Source organism: Coregonus lavaretus (genome assembly GCF_964263955.1).
Source record: "Coregonus lavaretus genome assembly, chromosome: 18".
In the NCBI taxonomy this organism is placed as follows: domain Eukaryota; kingdom Metazoa; phylum Chordata; class Actinopteri; order Salmoniformes; family Salmonidae; genus Coregonus; species Coregonus lavaretus.
Genome location: NC_140005.1, coordinates 45,881,866 through 45,906,089, shown reverse-complemented (window position 1 = coordinate 45,906,089; position 24,224 = coordinate 45,881,866). Strand labels below are relative to the sequence as shown.

At 42.0% G+C, this 24,224-nt stretch overlaps 1 protein-coding gene across 1 annotated transcript in view; it reads right to left on the bottom strand.

Moving 5' to 3' along the window:
• Nucleotides 1–24,224, bottom strand: part of LOC311145269 (CAP-Gly domain-containing linker protein 4-like) — a gene marked incomplete at both ends in the record, with an annotated part of 95,631 nt that overhangs the window by 50,058 nt on the left and 21,349 nt on the right. The window contains 3 exons of the mRNA XM_084181505.1: nucleotides 22,044–22,162; nucleotides 22,682–22,843; nucleotides 23,043–23,136. Coding sequence (XP_084037631.1) covers nucleotides 22,044–22,162; nucleotides 22,682–22,843; nucleotides 23,043–23,136 — 375 coding nt within the window. The remainder of the gene's footprint in view (nucleotides 1–22,043; nucleotides 22,163–22,681; nucleotides 22,844–23,042; nucleotides 23,137–24,224) is intronic.

Here is a 24,224-nt window from a genome sequence, read left to right as displayed (position 1 = left end):
AGCACTGATACCTTGGGTGATGAGTACAACAGTCGGTCCCAGGAAATGAAGTTTGCACCGAAGCCACATTTTCCCAGTACAGAGAATAAATATTCCCATTCTACCCTGTCAAATGCCTTCTCCGCATCTAAAGAGATAATTACTTCAGGAACGTCCGAAGATACATTAAGCAGACGTCAAATGTTAGAAAAGGATTGGCGACCCTTAATAAACCCTGTCTGATCCGTTGATATGATGTCTGTGATAGTGGATTCTATTTGAGAGGCAAGCAATTTCACTAATATTTATCTGCATTTAAAAGTGAGATCAGTCTGTATGAGCGACACTCAGATGCATCTTTGCCAGGTTTTAACAAAAGTGTGATCGACGCCTCTGTCAGGGTTTGGGGTAAAACACCCTGGTCCAGGGCCTTTTCGAACATTTCAAGCAGGTGGGGTGCAAGTTTGGCAGATTTTCTTTTTTAGAATTCGATTGGGTAGCCATCTGGGCCAGGGGATATCCCACTTTGCATTGCTGTAATTGAATTCATAATCTCCTCTAACTGCAAAGGTTGATCAATTTCCTCTCTCTTCTCTGTACTAATGGTAGGAGTTTCCAAATTGTCAAGAAAATCATTCATAATTGAATTGTCTTCAGGTGATTCTGATGTGTAAAAATCTGAATAAAATGTTTTGAAAGTATTATTGATTTCAGTGGGAATAACTGTTAAAACACTCGAGGTGTTGTGCATTTGAGGGATCAGCTTTGAGGCAGATTAGCACTTGAGTCGACCAGCCTTTTCTCCATGCTCGTTAACAAAACCGTGTGAGCGGAGAATCTGCTGCTCAACCTTATCTGTGGATAATAAATTGTACTGAGTTTGAAGACTCAGCCTTTCTTTGTAAAGTTCTGGTGATGGAGAGGCAGAGTATTATTATTATTAATAATTTTTTTGTAGGGGGTAGATCAGCTTAATATTTCAGATAGATTGTAACTTCCATCACTGTAATTGTCTGCATCACTTCCAATCCCCCATGTTATATATATATATATATATATATATATATATATATATATATATATATATATATATATATATATATATATATACAGTATATACTTATTGTTGGTATTGTATTGTTGGTCTAATTCCAGAATGGGGTCGATTAGATGTTGTTTAATTTTGCGTTGTTTATTGAGAAGAGAGAAATAGGAAATTATTTCGCCTCTAAGAACAACTTTAAGTGTTCCCAAAGTGTAGATGGAGAAATTATCTGTTTTATTTGTCTCAATAAAGACATCAATTGCATTCGAAAGAACGGTGCAGAATGAATTGTTTGAAAGTAAAGATGAGTTAAGTCTCCATGGGGGGCGATCTGTATAGTTCAATGACAATGAGAGGTCGAGCGACAGAGGAGCATGGTCACTAATAACAATGGCTGAGTATTCTACTTTCTTAACAGAGGGGAGAAGGGCTTTATCTACGAATAAGTAGTCTATTCTAGAATAGGAGTGGTGCACATGTGAAAAGAAAGAAAATTCTATGTTACTGGGAAAAATGAATCTCCATGGATCTACACATCCTGCCTAGCTCATAAATGCAGACAAAACACTGGACATGTTTTAGGGAGATAATGATCTAGGGTTTGAGTGATCCAAGACTGGGTGGATCACACAATTCATGTCGCCTCCAAAAATGTAATGGTGTGAGTTGAGATTGGGCAGCAAAGAAATAAGTTTGTTAATAAAATCAACATCATCCGAATTGGGAGCATAAACATTTACAAGCAAAACAGGTGTGAAAGAGAGAACCACATACCATAACAAAACAACCCTGTGGAGCTGAGATTATGTCAGCAGCAGTAAATTGTACTTTCTTATGAATAAGTATTGCTGTTCCCCTTGCCTTAGCATTGCATTTTGAATGGAATATTTATCCTACCCAAGCTTTATGGAGTCTACCTTGATCTGCTGTACACAGATGTGTTTATTGTAAGATTGCTTTATCGGTTTTTAAGTTCTTAAGATGAGCAAATACTGTAGCCCATTTAACCGGGCTGTTCATTGCCTTGACGTTCCAGCTTGTAAACCTAATAGCTGACCCCCCAACTCCCACCCCAATATCTGAACTCCCTTTTACTCAAGCAAACAGAACAATTACCTTTACATTATTTTTAAACATCTCATGCAACGGCAGAGATTGTGAGGGAATACACACACATTATTTCATTAGTTGCATATTTTTAACCATCTGCCACTTAACTTACCCTACACAAGAGGGCTCCCAATTATTAACATAATTATTTACAACGCCAGTTTTAAATTGTTCAAACTCAAATAAACTCAAATATTAACAGTGTCACTCAATAGTCGATCAGCTACATCCTCCATTGGCTTTAACAAACGCAAATAGCAAAATAAAATGCTTCTATTGATCAAGACTTCGGCCCATGGGTTGTGTTAGGGGCAAACTCCATGCCATGCTCCCGCAGCCACACCGTGCAACTGTGCCCACATCTACAGGGAGTAAAATATGATACTCAGGCGCAGCGCGACCACAGAGAATAAAGTAGGGAACGAACCACACAAACACGAATGCCAAAATATTCCAACATCAGTGAATCTCGGTAGAGGCGAAAGCTAAATATATCCAAACACCCACTCAATGAAACAAAGGCAATACAATCACATAAAAGTGCAAACAAGAAATCAACCCGAGTCAAACCCTGAGATTGTAGCATTATTAAATAGTCTTTAGAGAGGTAAATGACTAGCTAACGCCAATTTAGTTCAAACAAAGACATAACAAACAAACGTTGGATATTTAACATGTGTTACTAGTGCCAGCTAAGCTAGTCAGCCAGCCAATGTTACCTACATGGATACAGGCCTACGTTCAGTCTATTCTTGATGTAGCTAGCTAGGTAGTTGTCCATATGTCAAGCTATATCTCAGCTAGCTAGCCGCTACAAAAATGGTGGAGAAGTGCTTAGCTAAATCCACCGCCACATTCAAATAGCCCAGTCAATGCTTGAGCTCTCCGGTTTTTGTTGTGCGTAGCTAGCCATCCTAGCAAGTCAGCCAAATGTTCCTGTTGTTTGAAATCTTCTCAGCCAAGTATAGATGTGGTAAAGATATCCCTGGGTACTCCTGGAGTCAAGCAATAATCTTGTTGCATGTAAAAATACATTTAAAAATAAATGTGGCGTTAGTTAGCCAGCCAGATAGTAAACAGTAACGTGTGTCCAGCCAGCTCTTGCTAGCCAGCCAATTTGATTGTGCTGTATTATAGCTAACATTGCCACTAATTTCAGTCAAATAAAACTAAAAAAAATTAAGATGTCATTGGGTGCTCCTGGAATAACATTTTTAAAAAAAACATTGCTTTCATGTAAAAAGTAATATCCAAATGGATGTAATGAAAATCAGTCCGTTGCCAGCTAGCAAAGTAGTCAGCCACATATTCCTCCTGCCATGGCTAGCCAGCCGGGCTGCTTCCTCTATCAACTTTACTCTACTCTATGTGCCGGACATAGAATGCACAAAGACGGGCAGGGTGTAGGAGCTGAAATTGTATCCCCTTCTTGTAGAGACAGGTTTTGATGTCTTTGAATTCAGCTCTTTTCTTCACGAGGTTGGCACTCAGGTCCGGGTAGAATTGTATATCTTGGCCACGGAATTTTGGTTGATGGTCCCTCGCCCAGGGCATTGCACGTTCCTTGTTTTGGTAATGATGAAAGTGGGCTATGATTACCCTGGGCCGCTCCCCTGAGTTGGGTTTGGGGGCGAGGTATCTGTGTGCTCAGTCGAACTCTGGCGGCTTGTCAAAGACACCGTTACCCATCACTTCCACCAGCATGTCGGAGACAAATTTCACAGGGTTGACTCCAGTATCAATTCCCTCCATGACGCCAACGATACGGATGTTTCCCCTTCTGGTATAATTCTCCAACGAATCTACCTTGGAAAGTATTGCTGTGTTGGCCGTTTTCATATGAGAGACAGCTGCCTCTAGCTCGGCAATCCACTCGGTGTCAGTGGAGAAACCTTCTAGTGTAGTGAGGTGTCACCCAAACGTGTTGACTGTTTCTCGAAAGGCGTCAATGGAAGTTTGTAGAGGTGCCAGTGAAGTGCTGATGAGAGAAGCTATATCCTCTTTTAGGCTACTTCTGGTCATATACAAGGCCTCTGACTCTGCAGAAGGGCTGGCTGTGGCAGCCATTTTAGGTGTTTGAGTAGTTGGTTCGGCTTTCGACTATGTGTTGGTCGTAGCAGTTCTTTTCGGATTGGTCTTGAAAAGTGATTAAAATAATATAACCAACTGATACATCAACATAAAAACTAACAGCGGCGTGTAAAAACTTTAAAATTAAAGTTTAATTGGGAACCTCACTCAAACACGTCTTCTTACATCGCCCGACCAGAAGTTACCCATATGTTTGATTTCTAAGACATTCTAAGGTTTGTATCATTCACAACTGAAGTTGCCAAATAACTCTAAATCTAGCGTATAGGACCTGTTTCAAATTATCACTTTTACGCTCAACATAGCCACTTCATTTGTGCACTCGCTCCGGAATGGGAAAAATATCCTTTCTATTTTATTCAGCTAAGTTCAATTATATTCTTTTTACTATAAAATCATATAATATAAAATAATGGCATGGGATTTATAAGCATATATTGTCAGCTAAATGAACAAGCCTGCAGCCTATGGCATGGCGCATAGCCAGATAACATACAGTAGGCCAACTCATATTCTGTTCTTCTGAAATAGTACAATTTCTTCATATTATAATGTTTCTTTAAACCTGACTAAAATAAATAATGGGTTTATTGTGATGGTATATATTAAATTAATTTATTATACTTTTTAAATGTAGAAGTTCCAAAAGGCGCACATCAGCGGGTTGTATGCAGCTTGTATGTGTGGAGGCCTGGAGATGCTAAACTTGTTTATGTTAATTAACGGTCAATTACCATGAGCGTGACACTTTTTTGCATGACAATAACCGGCTGACAAAATGTCATGACCACCACAGCCCTAGCTATGAATGCCGGACTTTGTGGTTTACTATGAGCAGAGGAATACACAAGTCATCAAAAGTTCTAGCTTGTGGTTTAGATAATTGTGATGTTTATGATAAAAGCATCATGTTGTTAATATAGTAATGAATATATTCCGTGGCAGAGCCAGGGTGAAATTCCCCTTTAAATACATCTAAAACTAAAAGCATTGTATTTAGTTCAAACATTCTCTAAGACCTAAACCTCAACTGGAGTTGTTTATAAAGGGTGTGACCGTTGAGGAAGCTAAACTTATAGGTATAACATTGGATGGTCAATTATCATGGGCAAGTCATATTCACAAAGTTGTGGAGATGGGGAGGGGTATGTCTGTTATAAAAATATGTTCAACACACAGTATTATACAGAGCCATGATCGCATAGAACTCCCTTTTACTCAAGCAAACAGAAATATTACCTTAAAAAAATGTCATGAAACGGCAGAGAATGTGAGGGGATACACACACATTATTTCATTAGTTGCATTGTTTGTATTATTATTTTTTAAATTTAATTTTGCATTAGTTGTTTGTATATCGTTGTATTTTAAATTTGTGTATACTGTCCTTGTCTATGTTTTGTTACTTGTCATGATTTGTGTTTTTTTGTGGACACCATGAAGAATAGCTGCTGCCTCTGCAAAAGCTAATGTGGATCAACATAAACCAACACAAACACCAAGCTCTCTTGTTGTGTAAGGATCTGAATAGATTTACATATAGTTCTCTGCTGCTCTCATGTGGTCAAATGTTGCACATCCACAGAAGCAGAATGGGAATCATGGGGAGGCAAATGCACTCGAATGCAAATATGTACAACTAGGGTTGCAAAGTATATTACTGGAAACTTCCGAAGTTTACCAGTAAACTACCAGAATTCTGGTATCTTTCAAGGATTTTATGTGATCTATCACAAGACATCTAGTGTCCCTGTTGGGTACTTCAGATTATCACAGGTGTCGCTCTGTGTGGCCTTATGTACAATATATGAAATAATTAAATAAGATGATTTTAAAATAAAAAAATAGAATGACAAAGCTGTAAAACATTATCCTAAATATAAACCATAAACTCAGTGAATACCATTGGTGTTTAATATGAGGGTTTCAACATTAAATGTCCATTATTGATTGTTTTTACAAACTTTTATTAATTTTACTATGCCAATATGTATTTATTGGCAATATGTGGCGTCAAACTGGTGCAGTTGTGAAAAAAGTAAAAGTTGGAAGAGTTACACAGTTAATTGTTTTGCGGAGTTCATTGCTTTATTTCAATAAGTAGGCTATTTTCTCTTCAACCATAATGGTCGATCTACTACAAACTCATGGACAACATACACACACATATCAAAAATTGATACTAACTAAAAGTTATTCAAGTATATTTACAATTTGCCAAAGTTACCATAGATTACCATCGATTCTGTTAATTACCTAAATTACTGTAGATTCCGGTAACTTTGGTAAATTATTGGTAGCTTTGCAACCCTATGTACAACACTGCATGAAGGCACATTGTACATTTCACCTGGTCAGATTTAAATCAGGGAGCCACCACAGCAAAGAAGTCAGCATACAGTTGAAGTCGGAAGTTTACATACACTTAAGTTGGAGTCATTAAAACTCATTTTTCAACCACTACACAAATTTCTTGTTAACAAACTATAGTTTTGGCAAGTCGGTTAGGACATCTACTTTGTGCATGACACAAGTAATCTTTTCAACAATTGTTTACACACAGATTATTTCATTATAATTCACTGTATCACAATTTCAGTGGGTCAGAAGTTTACATACACTATGTTGACTGTGCCTTTAAACAGCTTGGAAAATTCCAGAAAATGATGTCATGGCTTTAGAAGCTTCTGATAGGCTAATTTACATAATTTGAGTCAATTGGAGGTGTACCTGTGGATGTATTTCAAGGCCTACCTTCAAACTCAGTGCCTCTTTGCTTGACATCATGGGAAAATCAAAAGAAATCAGCCAAGACCTCAGAAAAATAATTCTGGTCTGGTTCATCCTTGGGAGCAATTTCCATATGCCTGAAGGTACCACGTTCATCTGTACAAACAATAGTAAGCAAGTATAAACACCATGGGACCACGCAGCCATCCTACCGCTCAGGAAGGAGACGCGTTCTGTCTCTTAGAGATGAACGTACAGTGAGGGAAAAAAGTATTTGATACCCTGCTGATTTTGTACGTTTGCCCACTGACAAAGAAATGATCAGTCTATAATTTTAATGGTATGTTTATTTGAACAGTGAGAGACAGAATAACAACAAAAAAATCCAGAAAAACGGATGTCAAAAATGTTATAAATTGATTTGCATTTTAATGACGGAAATAAGTATTTGACCCCCTCTCAATCAGAAAGATTTCTGGCTCCCAGGTGTCTTTTATACAGGTAACGAGATTAGGAGCACACTCTTAAAGGGAGTGCTCCTAATCTCAGCTTGTTACCTGTATAAAAGACACCTGTCCACAGAAGCAATCAATCAATCAGATTCCAAACTCTCCACCATGGCCAAGACCAAAGAGCTCTCCAAGGATGTCATGGACAAGATTGTAGACCTACACAAGGCTGGAATGGGCTACAAGACCATCGCCAAGCAGCTTGGTGAGAAGGTGACAACAGTTGGTGCGATAATTCGCAAATGGAAGAAACACAAAAGAACTGTCAATCTCCCTCGGCCTGGGGCTCCATGCAAGATCTCACCTCGTGGAGTTGCAATGATCATGAGAACGGTGAGGAATCAGCCCAGAACTACACGGGAGGATCTTGTCAATGATCTCAAGGCAGCTGGGACCATAGTCACCAAGAAAACAATTGGTGACACACTACGCCGTGAAGGACTGAAATCCTGCAGCGCCCGCAAGGTCCCCCTGCTCAAGAAAGCACATATACAGGCCCGTTTGAAGTTTGCCAATGAACATCTGAATGATTCAGAGGAGAACTGGGTGAAAGTGTTGTGGTCAGATGAGACCAAAATCGAGCTCTTTGACATCAACTCAACTCGACGTGTTTGGAGGAGGAGGAATGCTGCCTATGACCCCAAGAACACCATCCCCACCGTCAAACCTGGAGGTGGAAACATTATCCTTTGGGGGTGTTTTTCTGCTAAGGGGACAGGACAACTTCACCACATCAAAGGGACGATGGACGGGGCCATGTACCGTCAAATCTTGGGTGAGAACCTCCTTCCCTCAGCCAGGGCATTGAAAATGGGTCGTGGATGGGTATTCCAGCATGACAATGACCCAAAACACATGGCCAAGGCAACAAAGGAGTGGCTCAAGAAGAAGCACATTAAGGTCCTGGAGTGGCCTAGCCAGTCTCCAGACCTTAATCCCATAGAAAATCTGTGGAAGGAGCTGAAGGTTCGAGTTGCCAAACGTCAGCCTCGAAACCTTAATGACTTGGAGAAAATCTGCAAAGAGGAGTGGGACAAAATCCCTCCTGAGATGTGTGCAAACCTGGTGGCCAACTACAAGAAAAGTCTGACCTCTGTGATTGCCAACAAGGGTTTTGCCACCAAGTACTAACTCATGTTTTGCAGAGGGGTCAAATACTTATTTCCCTCGTAAAAATGCGAATCAATTTATAACATTTTTGACATGCGTTTTTCTGGATTTTATTGTTGTTATTCTGTCTCTCACTGTTCAAATAAACCTACCATTAAAATTATAGACTGATCATGTCTTTGTCAGTGGGCAAACGTACAAAATCAGCATGGGATCAAATACTTTTTTTCCTCACTGTACTTTGGTGCGAAAAGTGCAAATCAATCCCAGAACAACAGCAAAGGACCTTGTGAAGATGCTGGAGAAAACAGGTACAAAAGTATTTATATCCACAGTAAAATGAGTCCTATATCGACACAACCTGAAAGGCCACTCAGCAAGGAAGAAGCCACTGCTCCAAAACCGCCAAAAAAAGCTAGACTACGGTTTGCAACTGCACATGGGGACAAAGATCGTACTTTTTGGAGAAATGTCCTCTAGTCTGATGAAACAAAAATAGAACTGTTTGGCCATAATGACCATCGTTATGTTTGGAGGAAAAAGGGGGACGCTTGCAAGCCAAAGAACACCATCCCAACCGTGAAGCACGGGGGTGGCAGCATCATACTGTGGGGGTGCTTTGCTGCAGGAGAGACTGGTGCACATCACAAAAATAGATGGGATCATGAGGAAGGAAAATTATGTGGATATATTGAAGGAACATCTAAAGACATCAGTCAGGAAGTTAAAGCTTGGTCGCAAATGGGTCTTCCAAATGGACAATGACCCAAAGCATACTTCCAAAGTTGTGGCAAAATGGCTGAAGGTCAACAAAGTCAAGGTATTGGAGTGGCCATCACAATGCCCTGACCTCAATCCTATAGAAAATGTGTGGGCAGAACTGAATAAGCGTGTGCAAGCAAGGAGGCCTACAAATCTGACTCAGTTACACCAGCTCTGTCAGGAGGAATGGGCCAAAATTCACCCGACTTATTGTGGGAAGCTTGTGGAAGGCTACCCGAAATGTTTGACCCAAGTTAAACAACTTACAGGCAATGCTACCAAATACTAATTGGGCGTATGTAAACTTCTGACCCACTGTGAATGTGATGAAAGAAATAAAAGCTGAAATAAATCATTCTCTCTACTATTATTCTGACATTTCACATTCTTAAAATAAAGTGGTGATCCTAACTGACCTAAGACAGGGAATTTTTACTAGGAGTAAATGTCAGGAATTGTGAAGAACTGAGTTTAAATGTACAGTGGGGAGAACAAGTATTTGATACACTGCCGATTTTGCAGGTTTTCCTACTTATAAAGCATGTAGAGGTCTGTAATTTTTATCATAGGTACACTTCAACTGTGAGAGACGGAATCTAAAACAAAAATCCAGAAAATCACATTGTATGATTTTTAAGTAATTAATTTGCATTTTATTGCATGACATAAGTATTTGATCACCTACCAACCAGTAAGAATTCCGGCTCTCACAGACCTGTTAGTTTTTCTTTAAGAAGCCCTCCTGTTCTCCACTCATTACCTGTATTAACTGCACCTGTTTGAACTCGTTACCTGTATAAAAGACACCTGTCTACACACTCAATCAAACAGACTCCAACCTCTCCACAATGGCCAAGACCAGAGAGCTGTGTAAGGACATCAGGGATAAAATTGTAGACCTGCACAAGGCTGGGATGGGCTACAGGACAACAGGCAAGCAGCTTGGTGAGAAGGCAACAACTGTTGGCGCAATTATTAGAAAATGGAAGAAGTTCAAGATGACGGTCAATCACCCTCGGTCTGGGGCTCCATGCAAGATCTCACCTCGTGGGGCATCAATGATCATGAGGAAGGTGAGAGATCAGCCCAGAACTACACGGCAGGACCTGGTCAATGACCAGAAGAGAGCTGGGACCACAGTCTCAAAGAAAACCATTAGTAACACACTACGCCGTCATGGTTTAAAATCCTGCAGCGCACGCAAGGTCCCCCTGCTCAAGCAAGCGCATGTCCAGGCCCATCTGAAGTTTGCCAATGACCATCTGGATGATCCAGAGGAGGAATGGGAGAAGGTCATGTGGTCTGATGAGACAAAAATAGCTTTTTGGTCTAAACTCCACTCGCCGTGTTTGGAGGAAGAAGAAGGATGAGTACAACCCCAAGAACACCATCCCAACCGTGAAGCATGGAGGTGGAAACATCATTCTTTGGGGATGCTTTTCTGCAAAGGGGACAGGACGACTGCACCGTATTGAAGGGAGGATGGATGGGGCCATGTATCGCGAGATCTTGGCCAACAACCTCCTTCCCTCAGTACATTTTACATTTTACATTTTAGTCATTTAGCAGACGCTCTTATCCAGAGCGACTTACAGGAGCAATTAGGGTTAAGTGCCTTGCTTAAGGGCACATCGACAGATTTTTCACCTAGTCGGCTCGGGGATTAGAACCAGCGACCTTTCGGTTACTGGCACAACGCTCTTACCCACTAAGCTACCTGCCGACCCTCAGTAAGAGCATTGAAGATGGGTCGTGGCTGGGTCTTCCAGCATGACAACGACCCAAAACACACAGCCAGGGCAACTAAGGAGTGGCTCCGTAAGAAGCATCTCAAGGTCCTGGAGTGGCCTAGCCAGTCTCCAGACCTGAACCCAATAGAAAATCTTTGGAGGGAGCTGAAAGTCCGTATTGCCCAGCGACAGCCCCGAAACCTGAAGGATCTGGAGAAGGTCTGTATGGAGGAGTGGGCCAAAATCCCTGCTGCAGTGTGTGCAAACCTGGTCAAGACCTACAGGAAACGTATGATCTCTGTAATTGCAAACAAAGGTTTCTGTACCAAATATTAAGTTCTGCTTTTCTGATGTATCAAATACTTATGTCATGCAATAAAATGCACATTAATTCATTTTAAAATCATACAATGTGATTTTCTGGATTTTTGTTTTAGATTCCGTCTCTCACAGTTGAAGTGTACCTATGATAAAAATTACAGACCTCTACATGCTTTGTAAGTAGGAAAACCTGCAAAATCGGCAGTGTATCAAATACTTGTTCTCCCCACTGTATTTGGCTAAGGTGTATGTAAACCTCTGACTTCAACTGTACATTTTGCAGAGCTACAGAGACAAAAAGCCTCACAGTCAGAGCCTATATGAGGGAGCTTTTTGTCTAAGATAGGAGGGGGCTATTCAAAGCACATCAAAGACATTGGTATTCCAAACGAATGCCTGTTTATTGTTCTGTGTCAACTGAGTAGGAAAAAGACCAAAAGGTAAATGCGATACATTTCAAACTAGCAACTATTTGGTCCCTGGAATGTATAGTGACGATGTTCATTAAATATCCAGGCTCTGTCGTAGCCGGCCACGACCGGGAGACCCATGGGGCGGCGCACAATTGGCCCAGGGTAGGGGAGGGAATGGCCGGCAGGGATGTAGCTCAGTTGGTAGAGCATGGCGTTTGCAACGCCAGGGTTGTGGGTTCGATTCCCAGGGGGGGCCAGTATGAAAAAAATGAAAAAATAATGTATGCACTCACTAACTGTAAGTCGCTCTGGATAAGAGCGTCTGTTAAATGACTAAAACGTAAATGTAAAAATATCTATTTGTCCAGTGTTCTGACTATTCCGAGAAGAATCTCTTCAGACACATGAACAGGAACAGTGTTTTGGATTGTGACATGAAACCTTTCTTATACAATACCATACAAGTGGTGTCATCATGGTATGGGCTGGCCATATGAAAGGGTGCAATCAATCAATTAATTGTTTTCATTTGACCTTGACAAAATGTTTCCACAACATATTGCCTTGAACATTCCCTCAAACCTTTACCTCTACCTTAGAACCAAACTGGGATTATGAGAACCGACCAAAATGTTCCGGGAACATATCTCGTTAGCTACAGACTGAGCCACAGAGACTCGGTTTGAACCTTTACTTGTCCCCCCTCTGGGCCTTACAAGCTTAAACAGGTGTCGTGGGTTGTTTGAGACACAGCATACTTCTTATCAAGGGTAAATAATATCAATAATAAAAATTCACGCTTGATGTCTCATTTGCCGGGTTGCCTCACGTGTGCTCTGGGTGTTGCGTTCCTCTCTCTTCCCGCCGTGGGGGTGTAAAATGAGTTTAGGAGATAAATTAGCGTGGTTAATTTGCAGAAAAAGCCTGTGGGAGAGAGCTGAATGAGAGGGTTGGGGATGGCAAAGCGAAGCGTGTAGGCGGGATGTGTGACATCTATAGTGGCGAAGAAGAACAATGGGGTTTTTGTATTACAAGGATTGCACACCCCTGAGCGGTATGATTTTGAGAGCTACGTGTCAAGATAGAAGAAAGGAGGTGTGAGGGTAAGTGTGACTGTGTGTGTGGTGTGTACAGTGAGGGAAAAAAGTATTTGATCCCCTGCTGATATTGTACATTTGCCCACTGACAAAGACATGATCAGTCTATAATTTTAATGGTAGGTTTATTTGAACAGTGAGAGACAGAATAACAACAACAAAATCCATAAAAACGCATGTCAAAAATGTTATGAATTGATTTGCATTTTAATGAGGAAAATAAGTATTTGACCCCTCTGCAAAACATGAGTTAGTACTTGGTGGCAAAACCCTTGTTGGCAATCACAGAGGTCAGACGTTTCTTGTAGTTGGCCACCAGGTTTGCACACATCTCCGGAGGGATTTTGTCCCACTCCTCTTTGCAGATCTTCTCCAAGTCATTAAGGTTTCGAGGCTGACGTTTGGTAACTCGAACCTTCAGCTCTCTCCACAGATTTTATATGGGATTAAGGTCTGGAGACTGGCTAGGCCACTCCAGGACCTTAATGTGCTTCTTCTTGAGCCACTCCTTTATTGCCTTGGCCGTGTGTTTTGGGTCATTGTCATGCTGGAATACCCATCCACGACCCATTTTCAATGCCCTGGCTGAGGGAAGGAGGTTCTCACACAAGATTTGACGGTACATGGCCCCGTCCATCGTCCCTTTGATGTGGTGAAGTTGTCCTGTCCCCTTAGCAGTAAAACACCCCCAAAGCATAATGTTTCCACCTCCATGTTTGATGGTGGGGATGGTGTTCTTGGGGTCATAGGCAGCATTCCTCCTCCTCCAAACATGGCGAGTTGAGTTGATGCCATAGAGCTCGATTTTGGTCTCATCTGACCACAACTCTTTCACCCAGTTCTCCTCTGAATCATTCAGATGTTCATTGGCAAACTTCAGACGGGCCTGTATATGTGCTTTCTTGAGCAGGGGGACCTTGTGGGCGCTGCCGGATTTCAGTCCTTCACGGCGTAGTGTGTTACCAATTGTTTTCTTGGTGACTATGGTCCCAGCTACCTTGAGATCATTGACAAGATCCTCCCGTGTAGTTCTGGGCTGATTCCTCACCGTTCTCATGATCATTGCAACTACACAAGGTGAGATCTTGCATGGAGCCCCAGGCCGAGGGAGATTGACAGTTATTTTGTGTTTCTTCCATTTGCGAATAATCGTACCAACTGTTGTCACCTTCTCACCAAGCTGCTTGGCGATGGTCTTGTAGCCCATTCCAGCCTTGTGCAGGTCTACAATATTGTCCCTGACATCCTTGGAGAGCTCTTTGGTCTTGGCCATGGTGGAGAGTTTGGAATCTGATGATTGATTGCTTCTGTGGACAGGTGTCTTTTATACAGGTAACAAGCTGAGATTAGGAGCACTCCCTTTAAGAGTGTGCTCCTATTCTCAGCTCGTTACCTGTATAAAAGACACCTGGGAGCCAGAAATCTTTCTGATTGAGAGGGGGTCAAATACTTATTTCCCTCATTAAAATGCAAATCAATTTATAACATTTTTGACATGCGTTTTTCTGGATTTTTTTGTTGTTATTCTGTCTCTCACTGTTCAAATAAACCTACCATTAAAATTATAGACTGATCATTTCTCTGTCAGTGGGCAAACGTACAAAATCAGCAGGGGATCAAAAACTTTTTTCCCTCACTGTATATACATTTTCTATGATCACATGCATGAGTGAAATGGAGAACATCCATATGTAGACTATTAATATGAATGAGAATGTACAGTGCATTCGGAAATTATTCAGACCCCTTGACTTTTTCCACATTTTGTTTATTTACAGCCTTATTCTAAAATTGATTAAATACATTTTTTTCCTCATCAATCTACACACAATACACCATAATGACAAAGCGAAAACAGGTTTTTAGACATTTTTGAAAATGTAAAAAAACAACAACACTGAAATACCTTATTTACATAAGTATTCAGACCCTTTCTTATGAGACTTGAAATTGAGCTCAGGTGCATCCTGTTTCCAATGATCATCGTTGATATGTTTCTACAACTTGATTGGAGTCCACCTGTAGTAAATTAAATTAAAGGACAACCATCTCCGCAGTACCTCTTTAAGGAATACCTGGAATAGTATAAAGTAATCTTTCTACCCCCCCCCCATAAAAAAACAAAGAAGAAAAGTGGTTGTCCCACTGGCTATCATAAGTTGAATGCACCAATTTGTAAGTCGCTCTGGATAAGAGCGTCTGCTAAATGATGTAAATGTAAATGTACTCCATCAATCAGGCCTTTATGGTAGAGTGGCCAGACAGAAGCCACTCCTCAGTAAAAGGTACATGACAGCCGGCTTAGAGTTTGCCAAAAGGCACCTAAAGGACTCTCAGACCATGAGAAACAAGATTCTCTGGTCTGATGAAACCAAGATTGAACTCTTTGGCCTGAATGCCAAGCGTCATGTCTGGAGGAAACCTGGCACTATCCCTACGGTGAAGCATGGTGGTGGCAGCATCATGCTGTGGGGATGTTTTTCAGCGCCAGGGACTGGGAGACTAGTCAGAATCGAGGGAAAGATGAACGGAGCAAAGTTCAGAGAGATCCTTGATGAAAACCTGCTCCAAAGCGCTCAGGACCTCAGACCGGGGAGAAGGTTCACCTTCAAACAGGACAACGACCCTAAGCACACAGCCAAGACAACGCAGGAGTGACTTCAGTACAAGTCTCTGAATGCCCTTGAGGTGCCCAGCCAGAGCCCGGACTTGAAACCGATCGAACATCTCTGGAGATACCTGAAAATAGCTGTGCAGTGACGCTCCCCATCCAACCTGACAGAGCTTCAGAGGATCTGCAGAGAAGAATGGGAGAAACTCCCCAAATACAGGTGTGCCAAGCTTGTAGCGTCATACCCCAAAATACTTGAGGCTGTAATCACTGCCAAAGGTGCTTAAAGGGTCTGAATACCTTTTACTCTTAATACATTTGCAAAAATGTCTAAAAACCTGTTTTTGCTTTGTCTATATGCGGTATTGTGTGTAGATTGATGAGGGGAAAAAACGATTTAACACATTTTGGAATAAGGCTGTAACGTAACATTTTTGGGGAAAAGTCAAGGGGTCTGAATACTTTCCGAATGCACTGTATGTGTACATGTGTACTTCTGTACGTGTGTTTGCGCGCATGTGTGTGTGTGTGTGTGCTTCGCATGCATTTGTTTGTGTGAGTGTGTATGTGCATTTACAAACAAATACTGTGTGTGGCGAGCATGTGTATATTTGTTTGAGTGTGTGTGTGTGTTTGTGTAAAACCGAACCCACTACTATAAATCAAGCTGACACTGGGTTGGCACCCTACTTTGTCACTGTCCCACTTCCTAGTCTTCTCTATGGTGTTCATCTCAGCACAGGGAGTGTTGACAGATCTAAATATACAGTACATACTGTAGAGACGTGGGACTCTCAAAATGCTTTTTCATGTCAATCAAGACTCTGGCAAGTCCATGGTAACGGAATTATGCTGAATCAGATTTTTCACTTTAAAATGCTCACCAAACAAAAATGATTGATTTAAAAGTTGAACAAACCCTATAACTATGCACAAGGACTACATTTAACAATTTTTACGAAAACACATTTACAGGAAGAACTGTGCAGATACAAAGTTTGGTAACAGAATAAAACTGAGGGAGATTTTACCGTAATTCTGACACCAAACTTCGCATCAGCAGAGTTTTTCCAATATTTACTCAAATAAAATAAAATAAAATTGTATTGGCCACATGCGCCGAGTACAACAGGTGTAGACATTACAGTGAAATGCTTACTTACAGCCCTTAACCAACAATGCATTTATTTTTAAATAAAAAAAGTAAAATAAAACAACAACAAAAAAGTGTTGAGAAAAAAAGAGCAGAAGTAAAATAGAATAACAGTAGGGAGGCTATATATACAGGGGGGTACCGGTTGTGACGATCGTGACACCGGTGCAGAGTCAATGTGCGGGGGCACCGGCTAGTTGAGGTAGTTGAGGTAATACGTACATGTGGGTAGAGTTAAAGTGACTATGCATAAATAATTAACAGAGTAGCAGCAGCGTAAAAAGTGCAAATAGTCCGGGTAGCCATGATTAGCTATTCAGGAGTCTTATGGCTTGGGGGTAGAAGCTGTTAAGAAGTCTTTTGGTCCTAGACTTGGCACTCCGGTACCGCTTGCCGTGCGGTAGCAGAGAGAACAGTCTATGACTAGGGTGGCTGGAGTCTTTGACAATTTTGAGGGCCTTCCTCTGACACCGCCTGGTATAGAGGTCCTGGATGGCAGGAAGCTTGGCCTCAGTGATGTACTGGGCCGTACGCACTACCCTCTGTAGTGCCTTGCGGTCAGAGGCCGAGCAGTTGCCATACCAGGCAGTGATGCAACCAGTCAGGATGCTCTCGATGGTGCAGCTGTAGAATCTTTTGAGGATCTGAGGACCCATGCCAAATCTTTTCAGTCTCCTGAGGGGGAATAGGCTTTGTCGTGCCCTCTTCACGACTGTCTTGGTGTGTTTGGACCATGATAGTTCGTTGGTGATGTGGACACCAAGGAACTTGAAGCTCTCAACCTGTTCCACTACAGCCCTGTCGATGAGAATGGGGGCGTGCTCAGTCCTCTTTTTTCCCCTGTATTCCACAATCATCTCCTTTGTCTTGGTCACGTTGAGGGAGAGTTTGTTATTCTGGCACCACACGGCCAGGTCTCTGACCTCCTCCCTATAGGCTGTCTCATCGTTGTCGGTGATCAGGCCTACCACTGTTGTCGTCTGCAAACTTAATGATGGTGTTGGAGTCGTGCCTGGCCTTGCAGTCATGGGTGAACAGGGAGAACAGGAGGGGAATGAGCACGCACCCCTGAGGGGCCCCCGTGTGGCAGATGTGTTGTTACCTACCCTTACCACCTGGGGGCGGCCCGTCAGGAAGTCCAGGATCCAGTTGCAGAGGGAGGTGTTTAGTCCCAGGATCCTTAGCTTAGTGATGAGCTTTGAGGGCACTATGGTGTTGAATGCTGAGCTGTAGTCAATGAATAGCATTCTCACGTAGGTGTTCCTCTTGTCCAGGTGGGAAAGGGCAATGTGGAGTGCAATAGAGATTGCATCATCTGTGGATCTGTTGGGGCAGTATGCAAATTGGAGTGGGTCTAGGGTTTATGGGATAATGGTGTTGATGTGAGCCTTGACCAGCCTTTCAAAGCACTTCATGGCTACAGACGTCAGTGCTACAGGTCAGTAGTCATTTAGGCATGTTATCTTAGTGTCCTTTGGCATGGGGAGTATGGTGGTCTGCTTGAAACATGTTGGTACTACAGACTCAGTCAGGAACATGTTGAAAATGTTGGCTCGTCTGGCCCTGCGGCCTTGTGAATGTTGACCTGCTTAAAAGTCTTACTCACATTGGCTACGGAGAGCGTATATTGTTTAAAGTAGTCATTGAGCATAGAGTTGTATGGTTTGTTAAACTTTGAAATCCATGTTTCTTGTTTGGCATACATTTTAAAGTGAAAGATCGGAATCTCACAGTATTACCATTACTGTGGAATTGCCCACCAACAGGATGCATATACCCTTCTCAACACAGTGACTGCTCTTTTCAACGGGCACGTTGGTCATAAAAAAGAAAAGGTTCTAGGGTCTCCATTTCCGAAGAACAATGTAAAAATACAGTGCCTTCAGAAAGTATTCATACCCCTTGACTTATTCTACATTGTGTTGTGTTACAGCCTGAAAAGAAAATTGATGAAATATATTTTTTCTCTCACCCATCTACCCCATAATGACAAAGTGAAAACATGTTTTTTAAATTTTACAAATGTATTAAAAATGAAATACAGAAAGATCAAATTTACATAAGCATTCACATCCCTGAGTCAATACTTGGTAGAAGCACATTTGGCAGTGATTACAGCTGTGAGTCTTTCTGGGTAAGTGTCTAAGAGCTTTCCACACCTGGATTGTGCAACATTTTCCAATTATTATTTTCAAAATTATTCAAGCTCTGTAAAATGGGTTATTGATCCTTGCTAGACAACCATTTTCAGGTCTTGCCATCGATTTTCAAGTAGATTTAAGTAAAACCTGCAACTTGGCCACTCAGGAACATTCAGTCTTCTTGGTAAGCAACTCCTGTGTAGATCTGGCCTTGTGTTTTAGGTTATTCTCCTGCTGAAAGGTGAATTAATCTCCCAGTGTCTGGTGGAAAGCAGGCTGAACCAGGTTATTTGCAGTATTACTTTAGTGCCTTGTTGCAAACAGGATGGAATATTTGTATTATGTACAGGCTTCCTTCTTTTCACTCTTGTCATTTGTGACCGACCGGCTCGATTCGGTCTTATGTAGCAACATTTGAAAATGTGTTTTTTACACTGGATAAAAGTAGAGACTCAGAGCTAGAAAATGGTATATCATACACTACAGTTGAGGAACAATGGGAAAGTAATTCTGCTTTGAAAGTTGATAAACTTGTAACCTCACTTTTGAGAAAATGGCCCTTGAATGTTTTGGTACCTACTGGAGACCTCTTCTTTGGCTACACCCATTCAGCATCGTTCACACCCTCTTAAAATGTAGCCCCACCCATCTCTTTAAGGATTCACATGTGAGGCTATGTATTAAACAACCAAAGAATTCAAGACTAAAGGCTGGCTTATACTACGGGTGTGTTCATGAATTTAATCTGGAGTGCCAGAGTGTGCTCTGAGTGTTCGAAAACTCAGAGCGTTGTCAGATTGACGTACGTAAATTCAGAGCGTTTCACTCTCGGAGCATTCAGAGCGCATACTGGACACTCTGGCGAGGAGTAGGGTGTTCTGCCCTAACAACAGCAGTCAAGCATCCAAACTGGCTAACGTTGGCTAGCTACTTCCAGACACAAATGAGAGAACAGCACACTCTGACCATTTTACTCGCCCTAGCAGAGCTGGTTAGGCTGTAAATTTGTCAGTTATTCTGCGCTCTGGCACACTCAGACGAGAGTGCACTGAAATCGGAGTAGATAGCCAGAGCAAATTTACCAGCTACGTCTATCGACAGTTGTCGCAGTGACATCATAAACATTCTATTGAAATAGTTACTTGCATAGTGGAGTCTTTTGTTTAGACATGTAGCTAGCTAGCTAAACAATGAACCATAATCCCAACTCATAACGTTACTACACTGCATGATTCTGCAGGTAGCTAACCAACCAGGTTCAATGTTAGCTAGCTAACATTAGCTTATAACTAGCGATGTAAATGGCTCTGAGATACGAATAATATTACTACACAGATCATACACTTAACGTTAGCTAGCTAGCCAGCCAGACAGCTAACGTTATCTAGCTAGCTAACAGTACACTTCAACTTGAAATGAAAACGACTTTCTGACAAAATTAGAAAAGTGTAATATCTGAAAATGTATCTAGCTAAACTAGCTTACCCGTATACATGGATGGACGCTTCTCCCTCTCTGTTACGGATGCCATGGTTGCCCTTGGTTTGAAGATGTAATCTGGAGTCAGGTGTTTTATACAACAGCCTTTTATGTGTTCTCTTTTCGACTCCGTCTGCATATTTGCAATCAAACGCAATAATGTTCTCCATCTCCTTAGCTATCATACACTAATTCCACTGATTTCAAAACTCGATCCTCCAGAAAGTGGAGATCAACACTTATGCAGTTCTACTACGTGATATCTTTTTTTTTAAACTGCGTTAGAAAGGATTACCTACACATACTTACCAGCTCATGTTATAGACAGAAGCGTGCTACATGGCAGACCAATCCGAACTCATCTCTCGGCATGTCCAGCCCACTCATTATCTCAGCCAATTATGGCTAGCGGGAAGGTTACTGTCTTTTTCCGTGGCTAATCCAACTACGCTAGTAATTTAACAATTTTATTCATATTTACAGATGGCATACACGTTTGTTATTAAGGCACATGAAAGTTCACGTTCCAGAAGGCATTTCTGCCAAATAAGTTTACGTTAAAATGGTGCTCCTGTGAAGTAGTGACGTGCGACATACGCCTAGTTTCCTGAAACAAGTAACATTTAGGTTAGTATCCACAATGTTGTTGATCCATTCTCAGTTTTCTCCTATCACAGTCATTAAACTGTAACTGTTTTAAAGTCACCATTGGCCTCATGGTGAAATCCATGAGCGGTTTCCTTCCTCTCCGGCAACTTAGTTAGGAAGGACACCTGTATCTTTGTAGTGACTGGGTTTATTGATACACCATCCAAAGTCTAATTAATGACTTCACCATGCTCAAAGGGATATGTTTGCTTTTTAGGTGCCCTTCTTTGCGAGGCATTGGAAAACCTCCCTGGTCTTTGTGGTTGAATCTGTGTTTGAAATTCACTGCTCGACTGAAGGACATTACAGATAATTGTAATGTGTGGGAGATGAGGTAGTCATAAAAAAATCATGCTAAGCACTATTATTCCACACAGAGTGATTCCATGCAACTTATTATGTTATTTACTCCTGAACTTATTTAGGCTTGCCATAACAAAGGGGTTGAACACTTATTGACTCAAGACATTTCAGCTTTTCATTTTGTATTAATTTGTAAAAATATACTATATATATATCTCCACTCTGACATTATGGGGTATTGTGTGTAGGCCAGTGACACAACATTTCAATTTCATCCATTTCAATTCAGGCTGTAACACAACAAAATGTAGAAAAAGTCAAGGGGTGTGAATACTTTCTGAAGGCACAAAGTTCAACATGTTAAAAGGGTATGGGGTTATGGTAAAATGGTAGTAAATCAATCAGTAAATTTTATTCAGAAAGCCATTTTTACATCAGAAGTTGTCACAAAGTGCTTATACAGAAACCAAGCCTAATAAAGTGGTTTTGAGTTGTGTTTTACATTGGTCAAATGTGAAGTGAGGAGAGACATCTGAACAGCTTCTAAGCTGGTCAGGTAGGCGGTAGCAGGTAGCTACCAATTGTGTTCAACTATGTTACAGGAAGTAAAAGGTACCCATTGACAAAAAAAAATCCAGTAAACAGCAGGTACATAAACAGTACAGATAGATTTAGGGCTGGTTTCCTGGACACAGATTCAGGCTAGTCCTAGACTAAAAAACATGTTCAATGGACATTCTCTGGGAAATCAGCCCAAAGTGTTTATCCGTAATGTGATATCCGAGGGGAAGGGCAATTTGGGGGAACATACCCTGAAGGTGGGATTTGCTCCCAGCTCTAGCAGACACTTGACGGCAGAGGAGCACAGGTTGGAGGCGGCGACGTGCAGCGCGGTGCCAAAGTCAAAGTCACTGCAGGTGGCGTCTACCTCTGAAACAGGTTAAAAGATCAAATAAGATTAGATTACACTTCATTGTCTGCTTTTGCTGAAATGTGCATCTCAATGCTTCATAATCACAAGAATACAAAAAGGAAAGTCAGCAATTTGTGTGCTACATGAAGTTTATTTACTTATTCTTTATTTGAAAAGGCAACAGTAATTGTTGCCTTTTTATCGTTTGTGTCTGCCTGTAGCAATGTTTACTCCGTATCTTTGCTTACACAAGTACCGCCTGACGCCTGCGCACGCGAGTGGTCTATTCTGAACGCTGAACGCTTGAGTTGTTTTTCTTTGAGCTCATAAACGTGTGGTTGTGGAATATCAGTATCAAGGCAAGTGTTGTGTTTCTCTCCACTCATCAGTTTCTCTCTTCTGACCACAGTCTCTCTTATTGTCTTCCCCCTCTCTCCCCTCTCCTTACTCCCCCCTCCCCAAACTCTCCTTACTCCTCCTTTCCCCAAACTCTACTTAGTCTCCCACCCCCCTCTCTCTTTCCCCCATCTCCTCACCCCCGGGCTGGGAGGCGTGCAGCACCACCCGGATGAGCTGGGGCACGTCGAAGTGGGCAGCGTAGTGCAGGGCACTCATGTTGGTCCAGCGCGACCTCAGGCCCGGCTCCGCCCCCAGGGACAGGAGCTGCCGGGCGAAGCTGGCCGCCGTGTCGGCGTCACCTTAGGGGACAGGCAGACGTACAGACGGTCAATGGCCGCCAGAACACTACAGTACACGATGTCAATGCAGACTTTAAGCCACTCATACAATCTTTCTCACAGACAGACAGACACTCTTTCAATCATATGCACGTGTGTGTGGAACTGTGCTTACACACACACACTTGCACCCCACAAACACACCCTTCCCTTTACCCACCAATGCCGGGTGACCCCGCCTTGCAGCAGTAGTGCAGGAGGCTCATGTCAGTCAAGCCATCTCGGTTGTTCACACCACAGCCTCTCTTTAGGATCTAACAGTGGAGCAACGATAAGCATCACTGCTATGTCTAACTACTAGTTAGCAACCTCACATAGTTAGATAGCTATGTGGAACACAGAACAAAAAAATAGCCATGATAACCTAGGAATGTCTGAGACCAAGCGATTTTACAGCACTGAACCGGTGCTCACTTGAGAGATTGAAAACCCAAACCAAGATGTCATGCAGTGAGGAGGTCTTGTTTTTTTTGCACTGCTCTGTTGTCACTGAAACAAGTTGTAAGCTTTGGTATTCAAAGAGAAATGTCCACCTGTCTGACTGTTAAATTTCCTTAAGGACAGAGGCAGAGACCCTGAACAGCTTCTACCCCCAAGCTATAAGACTCCTAAATAGTTAGTTAAACAGTTAACCAATAGCTACCCGGACTATCTGCATTGAACTTTTTGACTCATCACATACGCTGCTGCTACTGTTTATTATCTATCCTGTTGCCTATTCACTTTATCATTACTTATATGTTCATATCTACCTATTTGCTGCTATAACAGCCTCCACTCTTCTGGCAAGGCTTTCCACTAGATGTTGGAACATTGCTGTAGGGACTTGCTTCCATTCAGCCACGAGCATTAGTGAGGTCGGGCACTGATGTTGGGCAATTAGGTCTGGCTCGCAGTCGGCATTCCAATTAATCCAAAAGGAGTTCGATGGGGTTGAGGTCAGGGCTCTGTGCAGGCCAGTCAAGTTCTTCCACAACGAACTCGACAAACCATTTCTATATGGACCTTGCTTTGTGCACGGGGGCATTGTCATGCTGAAACAGGAAAGGGCCTTACCCAAACTGTTGTCACAAAGTTGGAAGCACAGAATCGTCTAGAATGTCAATGTATGCTGTAGCATTAAGATTTCCCTTCACTGGAACTAAGGGGCCTAGCCCGAAACGTGAAAATCAGCCCCAGACCATTATTCCTCCACCACCAAACTTCATAGTTGGCACTGGGGCAGGTAGCGTTCTCCTGGCATCTGCCAAACCCAGATTCATGAAGCGTGATTCATCACTCCAGAGAACGCGTTTCCACTGCTCCAGAGACCAATGGTGGCGAGCTTAACACCACTCCATCC